The sequence below is a fragment of the Armigeres subalbatus genome, chromosome 3, assembly GCF_024139115.2.
Source record: "Armigeres subalbatus isolate Guangzhou_Male chromosome 3, GZ_Asu_2, whole genome shotgun sequence".
NCBI lineage: Eukaryota > Metazoa > Arthropoda > Insecta > Diptera > Culicidae > Armigeres > Armigeres subalbatus.
Window position 1 is genome coordinate 305,428,928 of NC_085141.1, and position 19,629 is coordinate 305,448,556.

The following is a 19,629-nucleotide window of genomic DNA, read 5'->3' on the forward strand; positions in this document are numbered from 1 at the left end:
TTCTCCAAAACTGTTGCTAGTTCCTTGCGCTTTTCCTGCTTACGACCACTCATTTCGCAAGAAGTGCACGCGTCTGATCGCATAAATAACGTTGTCCAAAGTCTACCTTGCGGTCGTGTCTTGTACACAACCCTTCTGATTTTTTCAAATCAAAATCTTCTACATAATGTACATATTCACATCTGAGTTTTCAGAACATTGTAAATTAATGTCTAAGTCGGGTGGTTTGATACCCGGAACATAGGAAATTAACTTTGATTGAAATAAATCTGCTTATTTCCATGAAAACACTAAAAATTCCCTTGTGTCTTTAACAGTTGCACGTTGCACATGTAGGGGTATGACTTTTTTGTGTGTACGAAGTACTATCGTGTATCAAAGAAGCTCAGCGTGCAGAGAGAAGAGCAACCATTCACGTTAGTCTCTCTTGTGCCTCTCTATCTATGTTGAGGCGCATACCGCGCGCGTACAGCGTGCCGCGTGACTGACTCACATGCTGCCGTAGCTCTAGGTGCAAACAACCGTCTGATTTTGAATGATCGCCGTGGCCACACCACGCGAGTTATTAGCAAAAGGGGATTCGCGCGCTCCCACTTGCTCGCTCGCCAGTTCACGTCCACAGCACGCCTCACACTTCACTCTTCGTTATTACATACGGCTTGGAAACCGGTGGCGGCATCGGCACACCAACGTTAGACGAGTTAGTTTAGTGTCAATTTTCCTCCCGTGCGGATCAGTTGGTTTGTTCGGTGCTGGCTGCACAGAAAATCGGGTTTGTTGTTTCGCAATATTTATTCTCGGACTGTGCAGTGTGACCTTTTCTACTGGCGTTGGAAACCGTGCGGAACGTTCCGTGGCTCGCGCGGGTTCGATACAGTTAAGGTCCGAGGAAATCGTTGGGAATTAATCAACGACTGGACGGGTGTGGGGCAACTCCGTACTTTTATTGCCGCACCTTCCAGAGTTCCGTTGGAGAGTTATCCTTGGCGTGGACTAATTGGCGACTTCATCGGGAGGACGAGTTATTGAGAAGAGGGGACAACTGTATTTTTTTGCGTTGGGAGACTGGTGAACTAGTGTCTAGTTGTGTGCTAAGCTGGGCAGACGCGGTTTGTGAAGTGTTTTTCTATGCAAATTAATAGTTATTTAAATCTGTGACGTGCCGGTGGTAATGAAATAACACCGTGTTACAAATTAAAAGATTTAGTGTATATGTTCACGGACATTTAGTAGGTCTTTGGCTAATAAAGTATATCCTGAAAACGCAAGTATATCCTGCCAAGTAGCTACAAAAGCTAATTAAGTGTATTTGTGCTTATTCTTTAAAAGATATTGCGATGATTATTATATAAAAAGGGATCATATTATTATTTAAAAAATAATTATTTTTTAAATTTTGGAGCACATATGTACCAGAATAAGAATTCATTTTATACTAAATAAAAGTCTAGGGTACTTAAGAAAACTTCTTTTCGTAATATAGAATATACAACGTGTTTTACTAAATTTGTGTTTCATACTTTGAAAGCATTTCAATTTATTTTGTGCCTTGCGGCAATAGAATGACTAGTTTCACAGACGATTCTGATCAGAAAAGCGATATATGGTTTTCAGACTGTACTCCTACTAGCCGATAAAATCTCAAACAGCCCGTTCCAAAAGTCTAGAACCAATGTAAAACCGTGAAAAGAAGTGTGACCAGGACTAGAAGCCGCATATTCTAGGCCGTTTTTCGCTGTGGTTGTTTGTACATATATCAATGTGTTCAGTGTGGCGTTATTATTAGAAAATTTGTCTAGTTCTTCCCGAAGAGTGGTCTCCCAACGAACTACGTAGTGCATTGCTGCGGGCCAACGAATGCCAAGATCGTGCATCAAATTTGTGGATTGCGAGAACCGAGAAGAAGGATGCTTGCCGCAAAACGTGCAAATTCACTATCGTTATTAAAAATCTGACGAAAAGCGCGAGTGCAGTTTGGGGATTTGGTTACGCTCGTGGATCACGAAAACTTGATCGAGTTTCTCGGCCCAGAAGACGACTGTCGATTTCAAGATCAAATTAATGCCTTCAACATTTTATGTTAATTTTCGATTCTGTTCTTAGTTTTCCTGTTTCAGTTCGTCAAATCGGATAAAACATATCGCGAGTGAGTGAAAAAGAGAGTGCAATACCGGGAAAAGGGTTCTTTTTTTTTGGAGCGTTTGTGAGTGTCATCAGTGATTCCCGCGACCGAGGTGATTAACGTGATACAAACTGCAAAAAAAAACACCCAGAGGCAGAACAACCATCATCGTCGGCAACAAACAACAGCACGACCAACATGTGTCAAGATCGAGTAATTAAGCTGCTAATATTCGGCATTATCGCCGGCTTCCTGCTCCAAGAATGTAAGTTGATCGTTCTCATAATTCTACTCATTTAGTAGAGGCGCACATTGATATATAAAATGGGTTGTTGGATGGGTGCGGCGCACTTATGTGTTCCATATGGTCGCGTCAATCGCACTCAGTTCATCTGAAGTGTGGAGTCAGCATTTAAGGCCAGGGATGATCCCCGGAGAACGATGGACTAGTAGGACTGTGTGCCAGTGCGATTGCAATGCGGTTTAATGGGATTATGTCACATGAAAGGTCACGCTCGATGTGGGCGACTGATGCACTTTTTCCTGATGCTCGTAATTGATGCGATGACTGAAGAGTATGAAGATTAATTGGGACCATTACTGTTTGGATAAAGATAAAGGCTACGTCAGTTAGAACTACAAATTCCACCGTTCGTTATGATAACTACATTTAATATGGGATAACTTTTGTGAATGTATTATTTAGATGGAAGGCTAGGTGAAGAGAACTACTCACGCGGTATTTTTTGTTTATGCAATTATTTTGTTAAATTTAAGAAGTGTTTCTTTAGTTGTTTGGATTCATTGCAATTTGATGGTAAGTAATCAAAAAGCAATAATTGTTTCATAATTTCGCCAATTTGGCAAAAGTAAGTAGTGCATAGTCCTAGCATAATATTAAATAGTATGAGCAGCTATGGATATCTGCATGTCAAATACGAGATGCTGAGATCAACCTTACTGTTGAAATGGTCCTCTCCATTACCCTGAATAAGGCACTACCCCGAGAGATCAGTTCAGTTTTTTTTTCTGAGAAAATTCCAAGTCAGATAGTCACTCAAAGCTTCGTCAATGATTCATACATTTAAATGATCGAAGTTAAACAAAGTATCGAACTGCATTGTAGTGAACTCACATTTGAAGTCGGACAAAACTGTTTCAAAGCATAGTTTGATTGGTAACGCTTCATGGGCCTAGCCAGGATTTCGAGAAGGGGGGGGGCAACTTTTTTTGGTCTTCTAAATCGTAGTTTTATAAAAACACATGAATATTAACACATGAAACCAAATCCAAACCAAATCGAAACAATAATGGATTTAAAAATGCGTGATTTATTGCTCATCAGATATTTTTAAATAAAGTGAGAAAAATATTAACGAACTTAGTATTCAGAAAGAATATAAAATCGGCTATAACAATTATTATAAAAATCCTGCGTTCTTCCATAAGTTTAAGAAAACTAAAATCATACATCTGAATTTCTAAAGAAATCCTCTCTGAAATAATATTTATTACAAAATAGGCAGACAAATTAATATGCAAGCTTTCTCCAGGAATTCCTTCGAGAATTGCTCCTGGCATTCTATCCGAAATTCTATCAGGGATTCTTTAGGAATGCCTCCAGCAACTTCTTCGGCAGTGTCTTCAGGAATTCCACCATAAATTTTGCCGGGAATTGATCCGAAAATTCCACCATTATTTACTCCAAGGAAATCTTCACGAACTTCTTTATAAGTTCTGCAGAATTCTCTGCAATAATTCAAATAATTTCGTGCGGTTTCCCATAATTTTTAAGAATAAGAATATTCCGTGGAAACTTCGCAGAATCAGTGTTGGTAAAATCACTCATAAATCTCAATCAACGAGCGCTCCCGTGCGAACGAAATCGCCTGCGATTTTAAAGGAATGCATCACGCTTGAATTTTTCATGCTAAAACGCATCATTTCACTCATTTGCCAAAAAATCATTTTGGTTTAAAAACGCATTCGAAATCAATTTGGGGGCAATTTATTGCTTATACATAAAAGAGTGTCTAATATTTTATGCGACAAACGTCAATTCACTGTTTTTAACGAAGGAGAACAAAAGAAACCCTTATTGATGATTCAAATGGATGATTCAACTCATCCATGAGTTTTTAGATGCTGAGTTGGATGCGTTTCAACTCACGCTTGATTTGAATCATCCATGAGTTTTGAGATTTTGAGTTTTTACCAACACTGCGCAGAATTGCCAGTAAACATTCCTGAGAATTTCAAGAAATATTTTGGAATTTCTTGTGTGAATTCCATAAAATTTTCCGTGAATTGTTTCGAATAATTTCTTGTGAAAATTTCAAAGAATTTCTCCAGGAATTCCACCGGAAATTTATACAGAAATTATACCGAAAATGAAATCAACAATGGAATTTTCGGAGGAATTCCTAGATAAATTCGCAATGAAATCCTGAAAGAATTCTGGTGGAAACTTCAAGATTTCCACTGGGAGATCCTCCAGGAGTTTCTCCGAAAAGAAAAAAACTTATACATCGCATTAGCCACATACATTCCAAAATTTATACTTTTCATTAACTTATAAATGTTATTAGCTTTTTGATATGGGATCATTCATTAGGTGGCATAATGAAGAGTATAAGTATTTTCGAATGGGTTTTTGCCATAACATATAAGGTTATTTTTTTACGTGTAGGAGTTTCCGGAGATATTATCAGAGGAATTCTCGGAGGAACTGTCGGTGGAACTTCTGGAGGAATTTATTGAAGAACTACAGGAAGAATTTCCGGAGGAAATCCTGGAGGAACTCTCGTAAGAATTCTAGGATGAACTCCCAAAGGAACTTCCGTAAGAATTCCAGGAGGAACTCCTGGAAGAATTCCTAAAAGAACCTCCCGGAGGAATTCCCGTAAGAACTCCCAGAGAAATTATCCGAAGAACTTCTGGAGGAATTTGTAGATGAATGCCTTAAGAAATGCTAAATGAATTCCTGGAAGGAAGCCTGATTGAATTCCCGAAGGAACTACTGGTGGAACTTCAGAGGAATCCGGTGGAATACCTAGAGGAAGAGAAAAAATATTTCTGAAGGAACTTCCGAAATCCCATTTCCCGTGAAATGCCTGCCAAATATCGTCCAGGAATTCCCTGTGAAGTTCCTGGAGGTATTACCGGAGAATTTCTTGGAAAAATTCCTGGAAGAACTCCCGGAGGAACTCCCACAAGCACTTCCGGAGGAATTCCTACATGGTAGTCCTGAAATAATTCTTTGGGAAGTTCCTAAAGGAATTTCCGAGAAAATATCTGAAGTAGTTCCCAGAAAAATACCAGGAGGAATTATTGCAGAAATTCCCAGATGAAATCCTGAAAGTATTCCCAGATGAATTGCTGAAGAAAATACCTGCTGATTGTTCCGAAGAAATTTCTGGAAGAACTCTTGGCAGATATCAGAGTAAATTCCGAGTGAAGTCCGGAAGGAATTCTAGTACACTTCCGCGGAAAATCTCCCGGAGAAATTTCTGAAGGAATTCCTGGAGAAGTACCTGAAGAAACTCCCGAAAAAATACCTGGGGGAATACTGGGGGAATACTTGGACGAATTCCAGGAGAAATTCATGAAGATATTTCTAGAGGATTTCTTGAAGGATATTCTGAAGTAATTGCGAAAAGAATTCCAGATTGGAATGCTAGATAATTTCGCTATTGTATGGTTGGAGGTATTCCCGGAAATTTTCCTGGAAGTTATCCCGGAGGAATTAAAGGAAGAGTTCCGAGAGGAATGCCCGGAGAAGTTCCTAGAAGAATTTCCGAAGGAATTTCTTATAGATTTACAAGTGAAATTATGGAGCTAAATCGGAGGATTTCCGTCATAAATTTTTGAAGAAACTTCTGGTAGAATTTTGGGAAGAAATTCCGTATGTATTCTTGACGGAACTCTCGAATGCATTCCTGAAGGAAATGCCGGATTCTTCCTGAAGAGAGAATAGCCGAAGAAATATCTAGAAGTAAATCTTGGAGAGAAGAAAAGAAATCTTCAAGGAATTTCCTCGTGAATTTCCTAAAAAAATAGTGGGGGGCTTCTAGATAAGGAGGAATAACAATTACATGAGAAGGATTTTCGAACGATTTTCAGAGGAATTTGTGGATAACTTTCCGGAGGAATTCAGAAGTTCCCAGGGGAGCTTCTAGAAGGATTTCAAGGAGAATTTTTGAGCCCGAAATGTTTCGAGTTGTTTACCGGTTGAGTACCGGTTTGGTTACTAACTACTTACATTTGGTTACTAATTACTAACACTTAAGGGGCCGATCACAAATTACGTAACGTAAGGGAATCATGCGTTATGGTTATTACATATAAATAAAAACCTCCTCAAAAATGGAGAAGGAGAAGGAGAAGGCTGATGGGACAATATTCATGGCTTCCAGACGTTGATGACTTTTGTTGACTTGCAGGATTATGGAAGTAGTTGAGTCGAAGGCACTGATTAAACATTAGCAAGAAAATCAGGTTCTGGTTGCTGTCGATGCCTAGGGCTTCATTTTTTTTTATTGATTCGATATAGGTCAACAGTTTGTTAGCGAAGATCTTCAGCTTCTCCGAGAAGTCATTGTGAGTCGAATGAATGTTGTTCGCAAGCTAGTTACCTACTGCTTCATGTGGACTAACGATGTTCTATCCAAGATTATGACAGCTGTCATATTGACGATCTATTCCGTTGGCATTCTCTGTAGAAGATATTAAGTGATCCGTAGAGCCAATCTTAACTAAAGGAATCACAGGTAGGATGGTGCGAGACTTGGATTTCGCACAGTCTGGGAGAGCGCGGATCTTATTGGAAAAATCAGTATATCTAAGATCCTCCATTCTGGCCTTGATAATTTGTGTCATGCAATTGCAACGTTTTTTTTAGCGCAGGCAACCCAATACGTTGGTACTGCCTGCGAGTGACGTTTCGCAGACGAATCAAATGAATCAAATAAGTGTATCAATGGTTATAGCCTATTCAGATTGGGCTGTTTATGACTTTGTTAAGTGAGAGGGTATCCAATTATTACGAGGTGTTCAGACTGCAGCAAGATAATATATCTTGACGTTTCCATGTTTCCTCATTTGCACGCTAATACAGGGTTGAATTCAAGGAGAATTTAAAATTTAATTTGCGAAATCAAGCATTTGTGTGGCGACAATCGAACATTGTTTTCTACAAAGTTTCTACGAAAAAAAATATAAAAAAAATATGAAAAGGGATTTTTGAAGAATATTTGAAGCTCTCATTAAGGATAATGAGCGAAGCTACATTCATTAGATGGGTGCGCCGTTCTTCGGGGAATCAGACTATTCCTCAATTTATTTTTAAGTTTAAAAAGTATTTTGATTCTGTACTATGATCGAACGGAGATTTGATAGAAAAATTTAGATACTTTTGGGAATTCTCACAAATAAATAAAAAAAGGACGATTGGACCAATTTTCAAGAAATATTATCGAACTAAAATGTATTTCCACCAGTATCTCCATGTATGAAGGGCAACTCAGCAATTTTTTTTTTTTTTTTAAATGGAAACTGAACCATTGCGTTCTACTCGACAATCAATGATACAGTTTCTAACAAAATCGAATCGTGTGAATGTGAAAAATGTTGAAATCCAAAGTATATTAAGCCATTCAAGGAGCAGAATTGAAAAAAATTATGAAATCATGTTTATTCATCAAATATATTCGTTTTACAACCATTCCTACGTTTTAAATTGTCTTCCGCATTGGCCCTTGAACTTTGAAAATTTATTCGATTTGTTCTATTAGATCTAGGTTTAAGTTAAATACTTCATGTTAATTCTAGAGAGCATCTGTTTTTTAAACAATTCATATTGAATAAGTGGAGAATAAATAATTATCATCATTATTTTTCATCATATAAAATGCTTTCCACAAAACCATCACAATCCGAGTTATTCTTCAGCGCTCAGAAGATTTCCATCTAATACTATCGACAGACATATGATTTCCGCACAATGATTTTCGTATCACGCTGTACGCGTACAGTAACAAGATGACACACATATTTTCTTTCCAACCGTTGTATCTTTTTGACAGCTTGTTTTGAAGCTGTTTCTACCGCTTTCCAAAACTATATTTTTCCTCAAAATGTATAGAAATCATAAACTGTTACTGTAATGTTTATGAGTATTACACAATATTTACCCATATTTTTTAAATAAATTAGCGTCAGCAGTTCATTCATCGATATGGAACGTAATAGTTTTCCAATTCTTCGTATGGTATTTTAGCAGAAATATGCGAGTTCTTGTAAATATTCCACAGGGCAATTATTTCTGCTTACGTTAGTCACTCTATTCTATGGATTGGGGTGATTTCAGTGCAAACGGCACTGATCGTTTAATTCATTTGGACATTTTGAAGGATAAAGCCATTACCGTTCAATTTGGTCATAGATACAATTTCAAATTTGTCCAAAACAACGGTCAAAAATATTCGTCCCATCTAAAAAAGTAGATGCTGACCAGTGTTGTCCTACACTCAGTGCAAAAAATTCTGCTCTTTGATTTTACTCCATCTAAACGATTTTATAATCTTATCTAAGTAAGTGTAACTAATAGAGGGATATTTGAATTTTCTAAATGTCATATCAAACTATTGAAAAAATGCACACCAGAGCCTCAGGAGCGCGCGCACTGAAAATACACTGGACTGTTTCACTGGAGTGTATTTTCAGCGCGCGCGCTCCTGTTGCTCTTGCGTGCATTTTTTTGACAGTTTGACATGACATTTAGAAAATTCAAATATCTTTCTATTAGTTACACTTACTTAGTTAAGACTATAAAATCGTTTAGACGGAGTAAAATCAAAGAGCAGATTTTTTCGCCCTGAGTGTAGGACAACACTGATGCTGACTAATGGCAAATCAAAGATCCCGCATCCTTCCCAATCCCCAGATCTCATTCCAATTAAAACCCATGGGATCCTTGCACAAAATGTTCGAAATCACACGATAAAGAACTCAAACCATTGAATATCATGCAAAAGTGATGGTAGATCTTCCCGGAAACAACCTAAGAACTGGCAAAATCAATAGGAAGACATCTTCAGAGCGTAATTGTAGCAAATAATGGGCTTACGAATAATTTGTTTGCCAATGTTGTGAAAAGTATCATCGGAAATTGCAGAAAAACAATTTTTACTCAGTCAACTTGCAAATGTTTGTTTTTATTTCGTATGTCAAACGGCGTATTTGACATTTCAAACAACAAATTATGTTCTGTTTCGTACAATACAACGGTCGAATGGCAGGGTACAGAAATCATCGTGCTATCGTGATACCAGCGTGATTTTGGGTGACAGACATATGATTTTATGCTGTACAGTGATATTGGTATCATATATGTGTCACAAGTATAACATGCATTCGACCCTGCTGCGACAGAAACAGCATGACTGTCAACTACGAAACGAAATGAAAACAGAGAGAATTTTCTCTCTGGCAAAGAGAGCGTGACGCTTGTCAGTTTTGTTTTGTTGAATTTCTCCCTGCATCCCAGTTAGAACGAAAGCTCTCTAGTAATAATTGTTCGTAATAAATTCTTTATGACTCTTTTTAGCGAGTATCTTTTGACAGCGCAAAATGTATGGAATATTACGTAAATAATGACATCATAAAGCGTATTTACCCTGAAACGCCAATTATTATGTCATTAATGGCGTAATCTGAATAGGCTATTAGGGTGTTGCTTGCTTGGCGCAACGTTCGTTGATACGTGTTGCTCACAAGCTTGTGAAAGCGCCTTTTAGATGGTGTGGAGTTGCTTATCGACGTCTTCAAGAATGACCGTGTTAGGCTGGCAGTCGTTGCTGTTCACTCTTGGAACTGAGCCCAGACCCTGCCGGGATAGCTGACGCCGACTCACCGAAGTCCCAACTTCGTTCACCACCGGATAATGATCCTAGCTGATCTGGCGAACTATCGGCGTGGTGATGTGTTCGTCCATGCTGGAGATAAAGATGTCACGCGTTGCATGGGCAGGACATCCGTTTCAACCGGGTGGAAGTGTCAATTCTCAGAATTGTGTTGCGACCCACCAGCTCATCGTTGCACCAGATCATGCGATTTCGATTGGAGCGAGAGTTTCCCCATGTTTGTTGTTTGACGTTGACGTCTTCTGCGGTGATGAGCTGCCATGTGAACTTGACGATGTCCCTTCTTTGATCATCCGATGTTCCATCGTAGACTTTGGCTTGCATAGAACAATCAGTCAGTATAAACGTGATGATGTCGACGGATGGAGTATCTTCCACTCCAACGACTTCGATGAAGTATAGCATGAAGCTCAGCGGCAGGTGGCAGATGATATTGCTTCGTAATGCGATGGCAACCCAGGTAACCAATAAGTATTAAAGTAAGCATTTAAAAAACCTGTCTATTCTAAATAAGCATTCTCAAAGAAATCATGAGAAGCATTCTTATAATAGCATTTTGAATGCACAGTGTTGTTTTTCGTGAAGTACAATGAAACAGCTACATTATTGCCACTTTAAAGCGTTTAGTGTTCATACGTCGAACGTTTTTCAACATGGAATCATATACAATTCGAGAATCTTTAGAACTAATATTAGGTTATTCTTTTTCAACGGCTCAATATTTGGGTATCGGCAGGTATTGCCGACAGGAGTCGTTTTCACAACATTCACGACTTAGAATACAATTTCTCAAGAGTTTACGAAACAGTTTGTTGACAACATTATGTTCAATGGGTGTTTTGACCCTTTCAGGCCCACGGGGTCATATATGACCCCAACAGAATAATGGATATATAAAATCGCACGATGAATAAAAGTGAACACTCTCTTCAGCAAAATTACTTGAAATTAACTCCCCTATCAGGGAAAAATATCAGGCATGGGCGATCAAGGCCTAACGACAACCTAGAACGTCATGAACAAGGTAAAGTTACGAAAGAGAAAATTTTAGGTGTATTGGCAGCGAATTGTATTGTTTGTATGCGGATTGTATCAACATTTTTATTCAAACGTATCCGTAGAGTTACTATGATGTACAATACACTATTTTTTAAGTTCCTTCAAATTTCAAATCTTCAGCTGCAAGAAAATGGTTTTTCAGTACTGAAAGCTTCAATATGCATTCAATTATATCCATTACACCTCCCGGGAGGACAAAGGATATCCTAGGATAGTTTTGAGATATTCTCGGCAATCCAAACTGTCTTTGAGTTTGGAACTTGAGATCTACAGCTGCTAAGAAGCTATTTTTGCTACTCAAAGCTTCACTATTCAATCGATTATATCCATTACACCTTCCGGGAGGTCAACGGATATCGTAAGATTATTTTAAGATATTCTGGGCAATCCAAACTATCCTTGAGTTCGGGACTTGAGATCTACAGCTACTTAGAAGCTCTTTCGGTAATCAAAGCTTCAATATCCGTTCAGTTATATCCATTACACCTCTCGGGAGGTCAACGGATATGGTAAGATAGTTATGAGATATTCTGGGCAATCCAAACTGTCCTTGAGTTCGGGACTTGAGATCTACAGCTGCTTAGAAGCTCTTTTCGGTAATCAAAGCTTCAATATCCGTTCAATTATATCCATTACACCTCCCGGGAGGTCAACGGATATGGTAAGATAGTTATGCGATATTCTGGACAATTCAAACTGTTATTGAGTTCAGGACTTGAGATCTACAGCTGCCTAGAAGCTATTTTCGGTACGTAAAGCTTTAATATCCGTTCAATTATATGCATTACACCTCCCGGGAGGCACTACTGTAGCTGTTTTATTGCACCTGGGTATGACGTTTGTGATTATTGCATGCTGAAATGAGTTAGATTAAGTTTCAATGTTCCTGAATGTTTATGCTGGGCGGCAAAATTATTCCCACTACCACTTCTGTCTTATGGGCCAGCTTTTTCTTTTTCTTGAGCAAGGGTAAACGGCAAATAGACACCTGAGGAGGTTAACACAGGTAGTGTGAAGATGGGATCAACCGACCCTCTAAAACCAAAACCCTTTCGCCAGTCCGTATTCCCCGGCCCCGGTTGTCCGGGGTTGTATCCATGCCGCTGACAAGCAGCATGGCATTGCGTTCAACATCAAATCGTGGACATGCAAACATCACATGCTCTGCCGATTCTACCTCACCTACACATCCCGAGCACTCCGCAGAATCTGCGAACCCGAACCTATGCAGGATCTTTTTAAAGCAGCCATGTTCAGACAACACCTGTGATAGGTGGAAGTTGATCTGACTATGCTTCCTACTAATCCAATTCGATACCTCCGGAATCAGTCTGTCGGTCCAACGACCTTTGACTGCAGTGTCCCATGCTCTTTGCCATTTGAGCAACGAAGCTGCTCGTCGCACTTGCACCGAGTCCCCGTCGTTGAAGCACTCCACATCTTCCTCCAGAAGTATGTCTATCGACATCATCCCAGCAATGACGCATACCGCCTCATAAGATATGGTGCGGTACAACCCGCAGACACATCAGCCGGTGTACCCTGATTAATTTCTTAACATTGCACCCGACCTCTAGTGCTTTGAACCATGCTGGTACGCCGTATCGGATAATAGACAATGCTACACGCGCTATAAGCCTACGCACCTGACTTTGCACCGCCGATCCGTTGGACATCATTCGCGATAAAGATTTTATTGTCAATGACGCCCTTTGACATACATAATCGACGTGGCTCGTAAAATTGAGCTTATCGTCGATCAACACGCCCAGATGCTTTAATGACCTCATGGAGTTAACCGGCCAGGTCCCTACGTTTATCCTCGCTTGCTGCAACCCATGGTGGTTATGTACCACAACAACCTCAGTCTTGTGATGTGCTAACGCCATCCTCCTTGAGTTGAGCCATTCTTCGACTCTGCTAAGCGCATACGACGCTTTCAATTCAACTTCGTCGAGAGTGTCGCCCGTGACCTCTAGCTTTACATCATCCGCAAAGCCTTCTATTTTCACACCAGCCGGGAGATTTAAGCGTAATACTCCGTCATACATGATATTCCACAGAACCGGTCCGAGATCACCTGCTGACACTTCAATCGACTGCTGACCAGAGCGTCGGTGTCAACTAACAATATCCTGTTCTGAAAATAGCTTTTCAGAATTGCTTCGATGGCAGAACGGTTGGTTGATAAGCCACCAGCACACTCCGTATAGTCCGTCAATCTATTCAGGATCACCTTCTCTAACAACTTACCAGTTGTGTCGAGTAGGCAAATTGGTCTGTATGCCAAAGGCTCTCCGGGGGATTTCCCAGGCTTAGGTAATAGCACCAACTTCTTCCGTTTCCAACGATCTGGGAAGTTCCCTTCGTCCAGGCAACGTTGGAGGCAGCTCCTGAACATATCTGGAGCGGCAAGAATCGCGTGCTTAAGGACCAGGTTAGGAATACAATCCAGAACTGGTGCCTTGTTTAGCTTTTGTTTTCTTGCAACGGCGATAAGCTCATCGTTAGTCACTAGCGGTACCACGTTCGCTGACTCGTACGGTGTGGCCGGCCAGTCCGATGAGTCATGCTTCGGAAACAAACCTTCAGCGATCCTGGCTAACGTCTCGGGGGATTTTACAGGAGGTGTGATTGGTCCTAGCCATCACTATCCTGTATGCATCCCCCCATGATGTATAATTGACCATCCAATACAGCTCTTCAAAGCGGGTCCGCGACGTTAGGCATAAGTACGTTAGGCATAAGTACGTTAGGCATAATGGATGTTAGGCATAACGGACATTAGGCATAATGTACGTTAGGCATAATGGACGTTTGGCATAATTCTGCCTTCTTTATGTCATGGGCTGTTCTTTGGGTAATTTTATGCCTAACGTCCATTATGCCTAACATACATTATGCCTAACGTCCGTTATGCCTATCGTCCATTATGCCTAACGTACTTATGCCTAACGTTTTTATGCCTAACGTACTTATGCCTAACGGGGTATACCCCTTCAAAGCAGGCTCTCTTACTATATTTGATTTCTTAGGTCTTCCGAGTGCTCCCGGCGTCTTTCTAGCCTGTCCGCTTCGATTCTAGTACGTCGCAACCTTCTTTTAGCTCTAAGACAGGTTCTGCGAAGATCAGCTATCGTGCTCGTCCACCAGTGCACCGGTTTGCGGTTGCCGGTTGGCATAGTCTTCCTGGGCATTGTCACGTCACATGCTTGTGTTAGGACATCGGACAACTCATCACCGCTAACCCAACTAACAATTTTGGTGCTAAAAGCTTCAACTTCTAGCCTTTGGCTGTATAATATTTGAATAAAAGCAGCCAATGCTGAATAATAGAAAAGCCTCCGCAAATAATCCATTAAACTTCAACTCGACTATTACCCAAATATCTATCAGCTAGTCAGTTTGTACCGAATATATTTCATCTTTTATCGTTTATGCAGCTTTTATATATTCATAAAACAGCTATGTCTGAATTAGCAACAAAGCTCATCGGTTAAGAGCTCATGTATGTAATTGAGTTGCTTGTTAGTAACTTCCCATATTACGGTGAGTAGCATTCACAATGAAAACGTTTTCGTTGTTGTTATAGCACTAACAATATTGCGTAATGGCGCTATAAATGAACCAACGAAGCTTTCAGGCAACTTCTGTATCTATGAAGATTACACAACGTTTAAGTAAACCTTATACTGCTTCTTTTAATAGCTTATCAGTATGGAACGTCAAAACCGCAATGTTTACATTTGATTTTTGTTGCCGGAGCTGTGTATGAGCTATTGATTTCTGTAATGCAGCTACAAAGGTTTTCACCTGCTCTTATAGCAACTGACAAAGCGCTGTCATTAATGCTAGCAGATAGTGTAAGAAAACAAGCCACTTAGAAGCGATATTTCTGTTGACGGCTACTGTTAAACGATTAGCAGCAGAGTAGCATCTATACAGATCGAGAAAATGATGCCTAAAAACAATTTCAGCGATTGATGATGCATAAAAGTAGCCAACAGAACATGCTGATAAATGTTTGAATAATGGTTGAAATAATGCTGAAAGCAGCTTATGTGCTAAAAGCAGCATGTAGGCCTCTTTCTAACATTTATACAGCATGAATCCGAAAATAGCGTTAGCAAAATAACCTATAGGATATGCTAAGAAGCACATCCATAATTTTCTTTGTTATTTACATATGTCAAACTGACGGTGATGACAGAGCAGCGGCCATTGAATCAGGAGATCAGGAGTTCGAATCTAGGTAGCAACAACATTGATATTGCAGTTTTCACAAAAAAAACATTAAATAAACTCCGAAATTTACTCTCCAATCAAATAATATTTAATCAAATTGAATTCAGTGGCTGTATAAAACTTATTTAACAGATTCAAAAAATCTGAATAGGCGCCATTGAAGCGAATTATATTACTGAATGGTTTAGTAAAGATTGAGAAAAAATTGTGTAACATGCTGTAAAGTAGTTGTGCAGGCACGTCAAATAGATTCGCCAGATTTGCTGGTAAAGGAATTGAATAGAAGTTCTTGATCATATGTATAGCACACATATTCAGCTTGAAGCCGTATAGACGAGTTGAAATAACATTTACATTGACATTAAATGTTAGTTGGGAAGGCCTAGAGTCCCATTTTCCCACCGTAGTGATTCTTCTAGCAGTTCTGGATCGAACTACGAGGTACGACATCCTAGATCAACCTTACTGACCCGCCTCGTGGTTCTGTTGGTGGTTCTGTTGAGCGTCTGTTCACCAGGAGATGCGGTTCAAACAGCGTCTGCCTGGTACCCAGCGGCTGATCAACGAAATGCTGTATCGCGTCAGCTATACCTAAGGTGGCAGCCCCACCAGCGCGATGTAGGTAACGCGACCCCGGTAAGGTAGCTTACTGAATCCTCTAAAATACCACGAAAAATGGAGTTGGGGGTATAACTGAAAATAAAACGTATTTCCTTATGGTCACTAGCAGTATACCCTTCGTGAACCCTTCATTCAGGCACCTCCGTCCATCCAGCGCTGCAGGAGGTCACATCGATGCATGACTCGCCATTCGGTCCTCTGAACGTTGACGCTTGGCCCTCGTTCAGCAGGACTACGTTCAGTACCGCTACCCGAGTAGCACACGCAACATCTTCCAAAAAGCACTTTGTTTCTATTTAGTTTCATTAAAGGCATTGAAAAAACATCAAAGTTCAAAAAAGTTGCATCAAGATGTCAAAAACGTTCGAGTTGTGAACAATGTTTCATTAACATTGCATTGCAATGCAGCACGTGCTTGACATTTAGAAACAAACAACCAAAGAATACTGCACTTTATGTTGCAAACACGAAGAAAAGTCATCAAGTTGCATTTCAAGACAAAATTTTTAAAACGACTTATCTGCTTTTGTAAACAAAGATTCAAACGACGATTTGACGAATCTGATAGATCTCCCACGCAAACCAACACCACCAATAGATAGGTGAAGGATTCCGCTACCTGATGATGGTGTTGGTTTGCGTGGGAGAGCTATCAGATTCGTCAAATCGTCGTTTGAATCTTTGTTTACAAAAGCAGATAAGTCGTTTTGAAAATTTTGTCTTGATTTGTTTTACCATGTAACTTCAATGCGTCTTTCAAAATTTATTTGTTTGTTTAAATTACGTTGCAGATAAGTTGAGTGTGTCTTCATGTTTAATTTAGCATCGTTCGACGTTTTGACAACTCATTTTTTTTCCAGTGATGGTGCAATCAAATAACGGAAAAGCCGAGTACAAAACCTCATAATCGTATGGTTTTTATGGCGAGTCAACATGCAGTCCCTTCGAAGTGTTAAATGGTGCTGTGGTAGAGTGAAGGACTATCAATTACAAGTACCATAAATCGAATCCAGGGTTAAATTTTTATTTTATTTTTCTGCTAAAGTATTTTGCAACATTATTACAATTTTACTGCAATCGAAGGATGTTTGCGTATGCTCCACCTCTTGCGCTTTTTAGATTACAAGAGAGTTATATTTGATGGCACATACGCAAAGATGGTTTCTTTCCGAATAGTTGCAACACAGTGAAATGTTCAATAGTGAAACAAGTTGTGCTGCTTGGGGATATGACCTCTAGCGTTAGTGAACCGAGAGGCCCAATCCACGTCACCTGCTACAACTAATGGTTTAAGACCAGTTAGTCTCGCTACAAGATTATCTAACACCCTAGTATACTGCTCTATGCTCCATCTTGGAGGACAGTAGCAGCTGTCAAAATAAACTACGTTTACCTTCCTTCCTTCCAAGAAGGCGCATCCCTTCTTGACCAATCGCGCCTTATGAGCCAGCTGGAAAGGGCAATGTAAGCTACAGCGCCGGGTGGCAAGAGCGCGAGTTCGAATCCCGCTCGAAGAGAGTAAAAATTGTATTGAATATAAGATATTAAAAAATTGAAATGAATATGAAAATATTTATAATAACGATATAATATAAAAAAAACCCTGATTAATCCACCTAGCGGTGATGGTGCCTTTCTCGTCCATTATAAAAAAAAAAGCCTTATACCGGGCATCCGCGTTCTTTTAAAGCAGGTATTATCAACTCCTTTCGCCTTATACCGGGCAGATGCATTCATTTAAAGAAAGCGTTACTCCTTGCTTCGCCTTATACCGGGCAGACGCGTTCTTTAAAAAAAGACATTATCAACTCCTGTCACCTTACACCGCGTAGACGCATCCATTTGAAGGAGGCATTATCCCTCCCTTCGCTATATCGGGCAGACGCATTCTTTTAAAGAAGATACTATCAACTCCTTTCGCCTTATACCGGCAGAGGTAATCGGGTTTGGTTCGGGTTTGGTTGGATTCGAGTCGGGTCCGGGTTTGAAGGAAATTTACTAATCGGGTTCGGGTTCGCAAAATGCGAAACCCGACCATCTCTAAGGCAGACGCATTCATTCAAAGTAGGCATTATCTTTTCCCTTTGCTTTATACCGGGCAGATGCGTTAATTCATAGAAGGGACTACCTCCTTCCTTTTCTTTCTACCAAGCAAACGTGTCCAATTCAAGAAGGGATTGTTTTCTCACTTTGCGTTATACCGACCGGATGCGGTCATTCAAAGAAAGCATTACCTTCCTTCATTATTTAAATCACAATCCAAAAGAATTTAACCCGGAGCCCGGTAATTAAGCAGAAATCGGTAAATATTTCAATGATAATTATTCTAACTGAATTCCGCCAAATGGCATTCCGCGGAATGGTTTTCGGTGAAAAGGTACATTCCGCGAAATGTCTTTCGGAAAAAAGGTGCATTCCGCGAAATGTGTTTCGGAGATTTGGTACATTCCGCGGAATGTCGTACCGCGAAAAAAAATCCGCTAAATGTTTTTCGGCGAAATAGTATACAACCATGGGGAAGGGTCGTTTGGCCGAAACCCATTCTGCCGAATGCCACTAGGCCGAACAAACCATTAGGCCGAAACCCATCTGGCCGAAAGTCAGCTTGGCCGTCGTCCGGCCGAATAGGTCATTTGGTCGAAAAGGTCGTTTGGCCGAAAAGGTCATTTAGCCGAATAGGTCATTTGGCCGAATAGGCCATTTGGCCGAATAGGACATTGGTCCGAAGACGTCTCACTAGTCACTTCTCACTATAAAAAGTCAGTAGTGCGAAGTGAGAAGTTGGACGTCTCACTTCGCATTACTCACTTTTCAGAAGTATGAGATGAGGAGTGAGTAGTGAGACGATTCACTTCTCACCCCTCATTTCTAACTTTTTACTTCTCACTGCGTAAAGTGAGAAGGGAGATGTCTCTCTTCTCACTTATCACTTCTAACTTCTTATTTCTCACTTTTCACAGTGAGATGTTAGATGTGAGACGTAATGACACATTCGGCCGAAAATTCAGCAAAATGACATTTTGGACAAATGGTTATTCGGCCAAATGACCTATTCGGTAAAATGATTTATTCGGCCAAATGGCCTGTTCGGCCGATTGACTTATTCGGCTATATGGCCCTTTCGGCCAAATGACTTTCCTGTCGTAATCTTGAAAAGTTACGTAACAGTCATTTTAAAACATGCATGTTTTCCATTTTTCTGTTAAAGAGCTCGATGAGTAGTAATCGTTAACACCATTTTTGGAAAATGGCGTATACGTCACTTTTCCAAATTACGGCAGTATCGGCCTAGTGGCCTTCGGCCAAATTGCATTCGACCAAACGGCCCTTCCCCGTCGAATTTGCCCTTATCAGAATTTTACTAGAGGACAATGATGGGTGCTTTATTCGATAGGATATGAGAAGAATCCGCAAAACCTAGTGAGAGTATGATACTATTGAAAAATGAAGCAAGCATCTAATATGTGAACCCAAGCAAAAGAGAATAACAAATTTTATATCTTACTGTATACTAACTCGGGAATTTTTTACCGAACAGTTGCGGAAACGGAAGCAGAATTTTTAAGTTCCATCGTATTTTTACATTTTTCTGATTAACTATTGCATGAACCCAAAATTGTTACAATTAAAATTGCAGCTGGGTCACAAGTCCCCCACATG

At 40.0% G+C, this 19,629-nt stretch overlaps 1 protein-coding gene across 4 annotated transcripts in view; it reads left to right on the plus strand.

Annotated features, from left to right (window-relative positions):
* The first annotated feature begins 632 nt into the window (after positions 1 to 632).
* LOC134225108 (igLON family member 5-like) overlaps positions 633 to 19,629 on the plus strand; it is a 379,522-nt gene continuing 360,525 nt past the window's right edge. For 2 of the 4 annotated variants that reach the window (XM_062704890.1, XM_062704894.1), the window contains exons 1-2: positions 633 to 772; positions 2,104 to 2,387. In XM_062704890.1, the coding sequence (XP_062560874.1) occupies positions 2,321 to 2,387 (67 nt within the window). In that variant the 5' untranslated portion in view covers positions 633 to 772; positions 2,104 to 2,320. Of the gene's footprint in view, positions 883 to 922; positions 1,110 to 2,103; positions 2,388 to 19,629 lie in introns of those variants that run through there. The other 2 variants (XM_062704891.1, XM_062704892.1) reach the window with 2 other exon arrangements.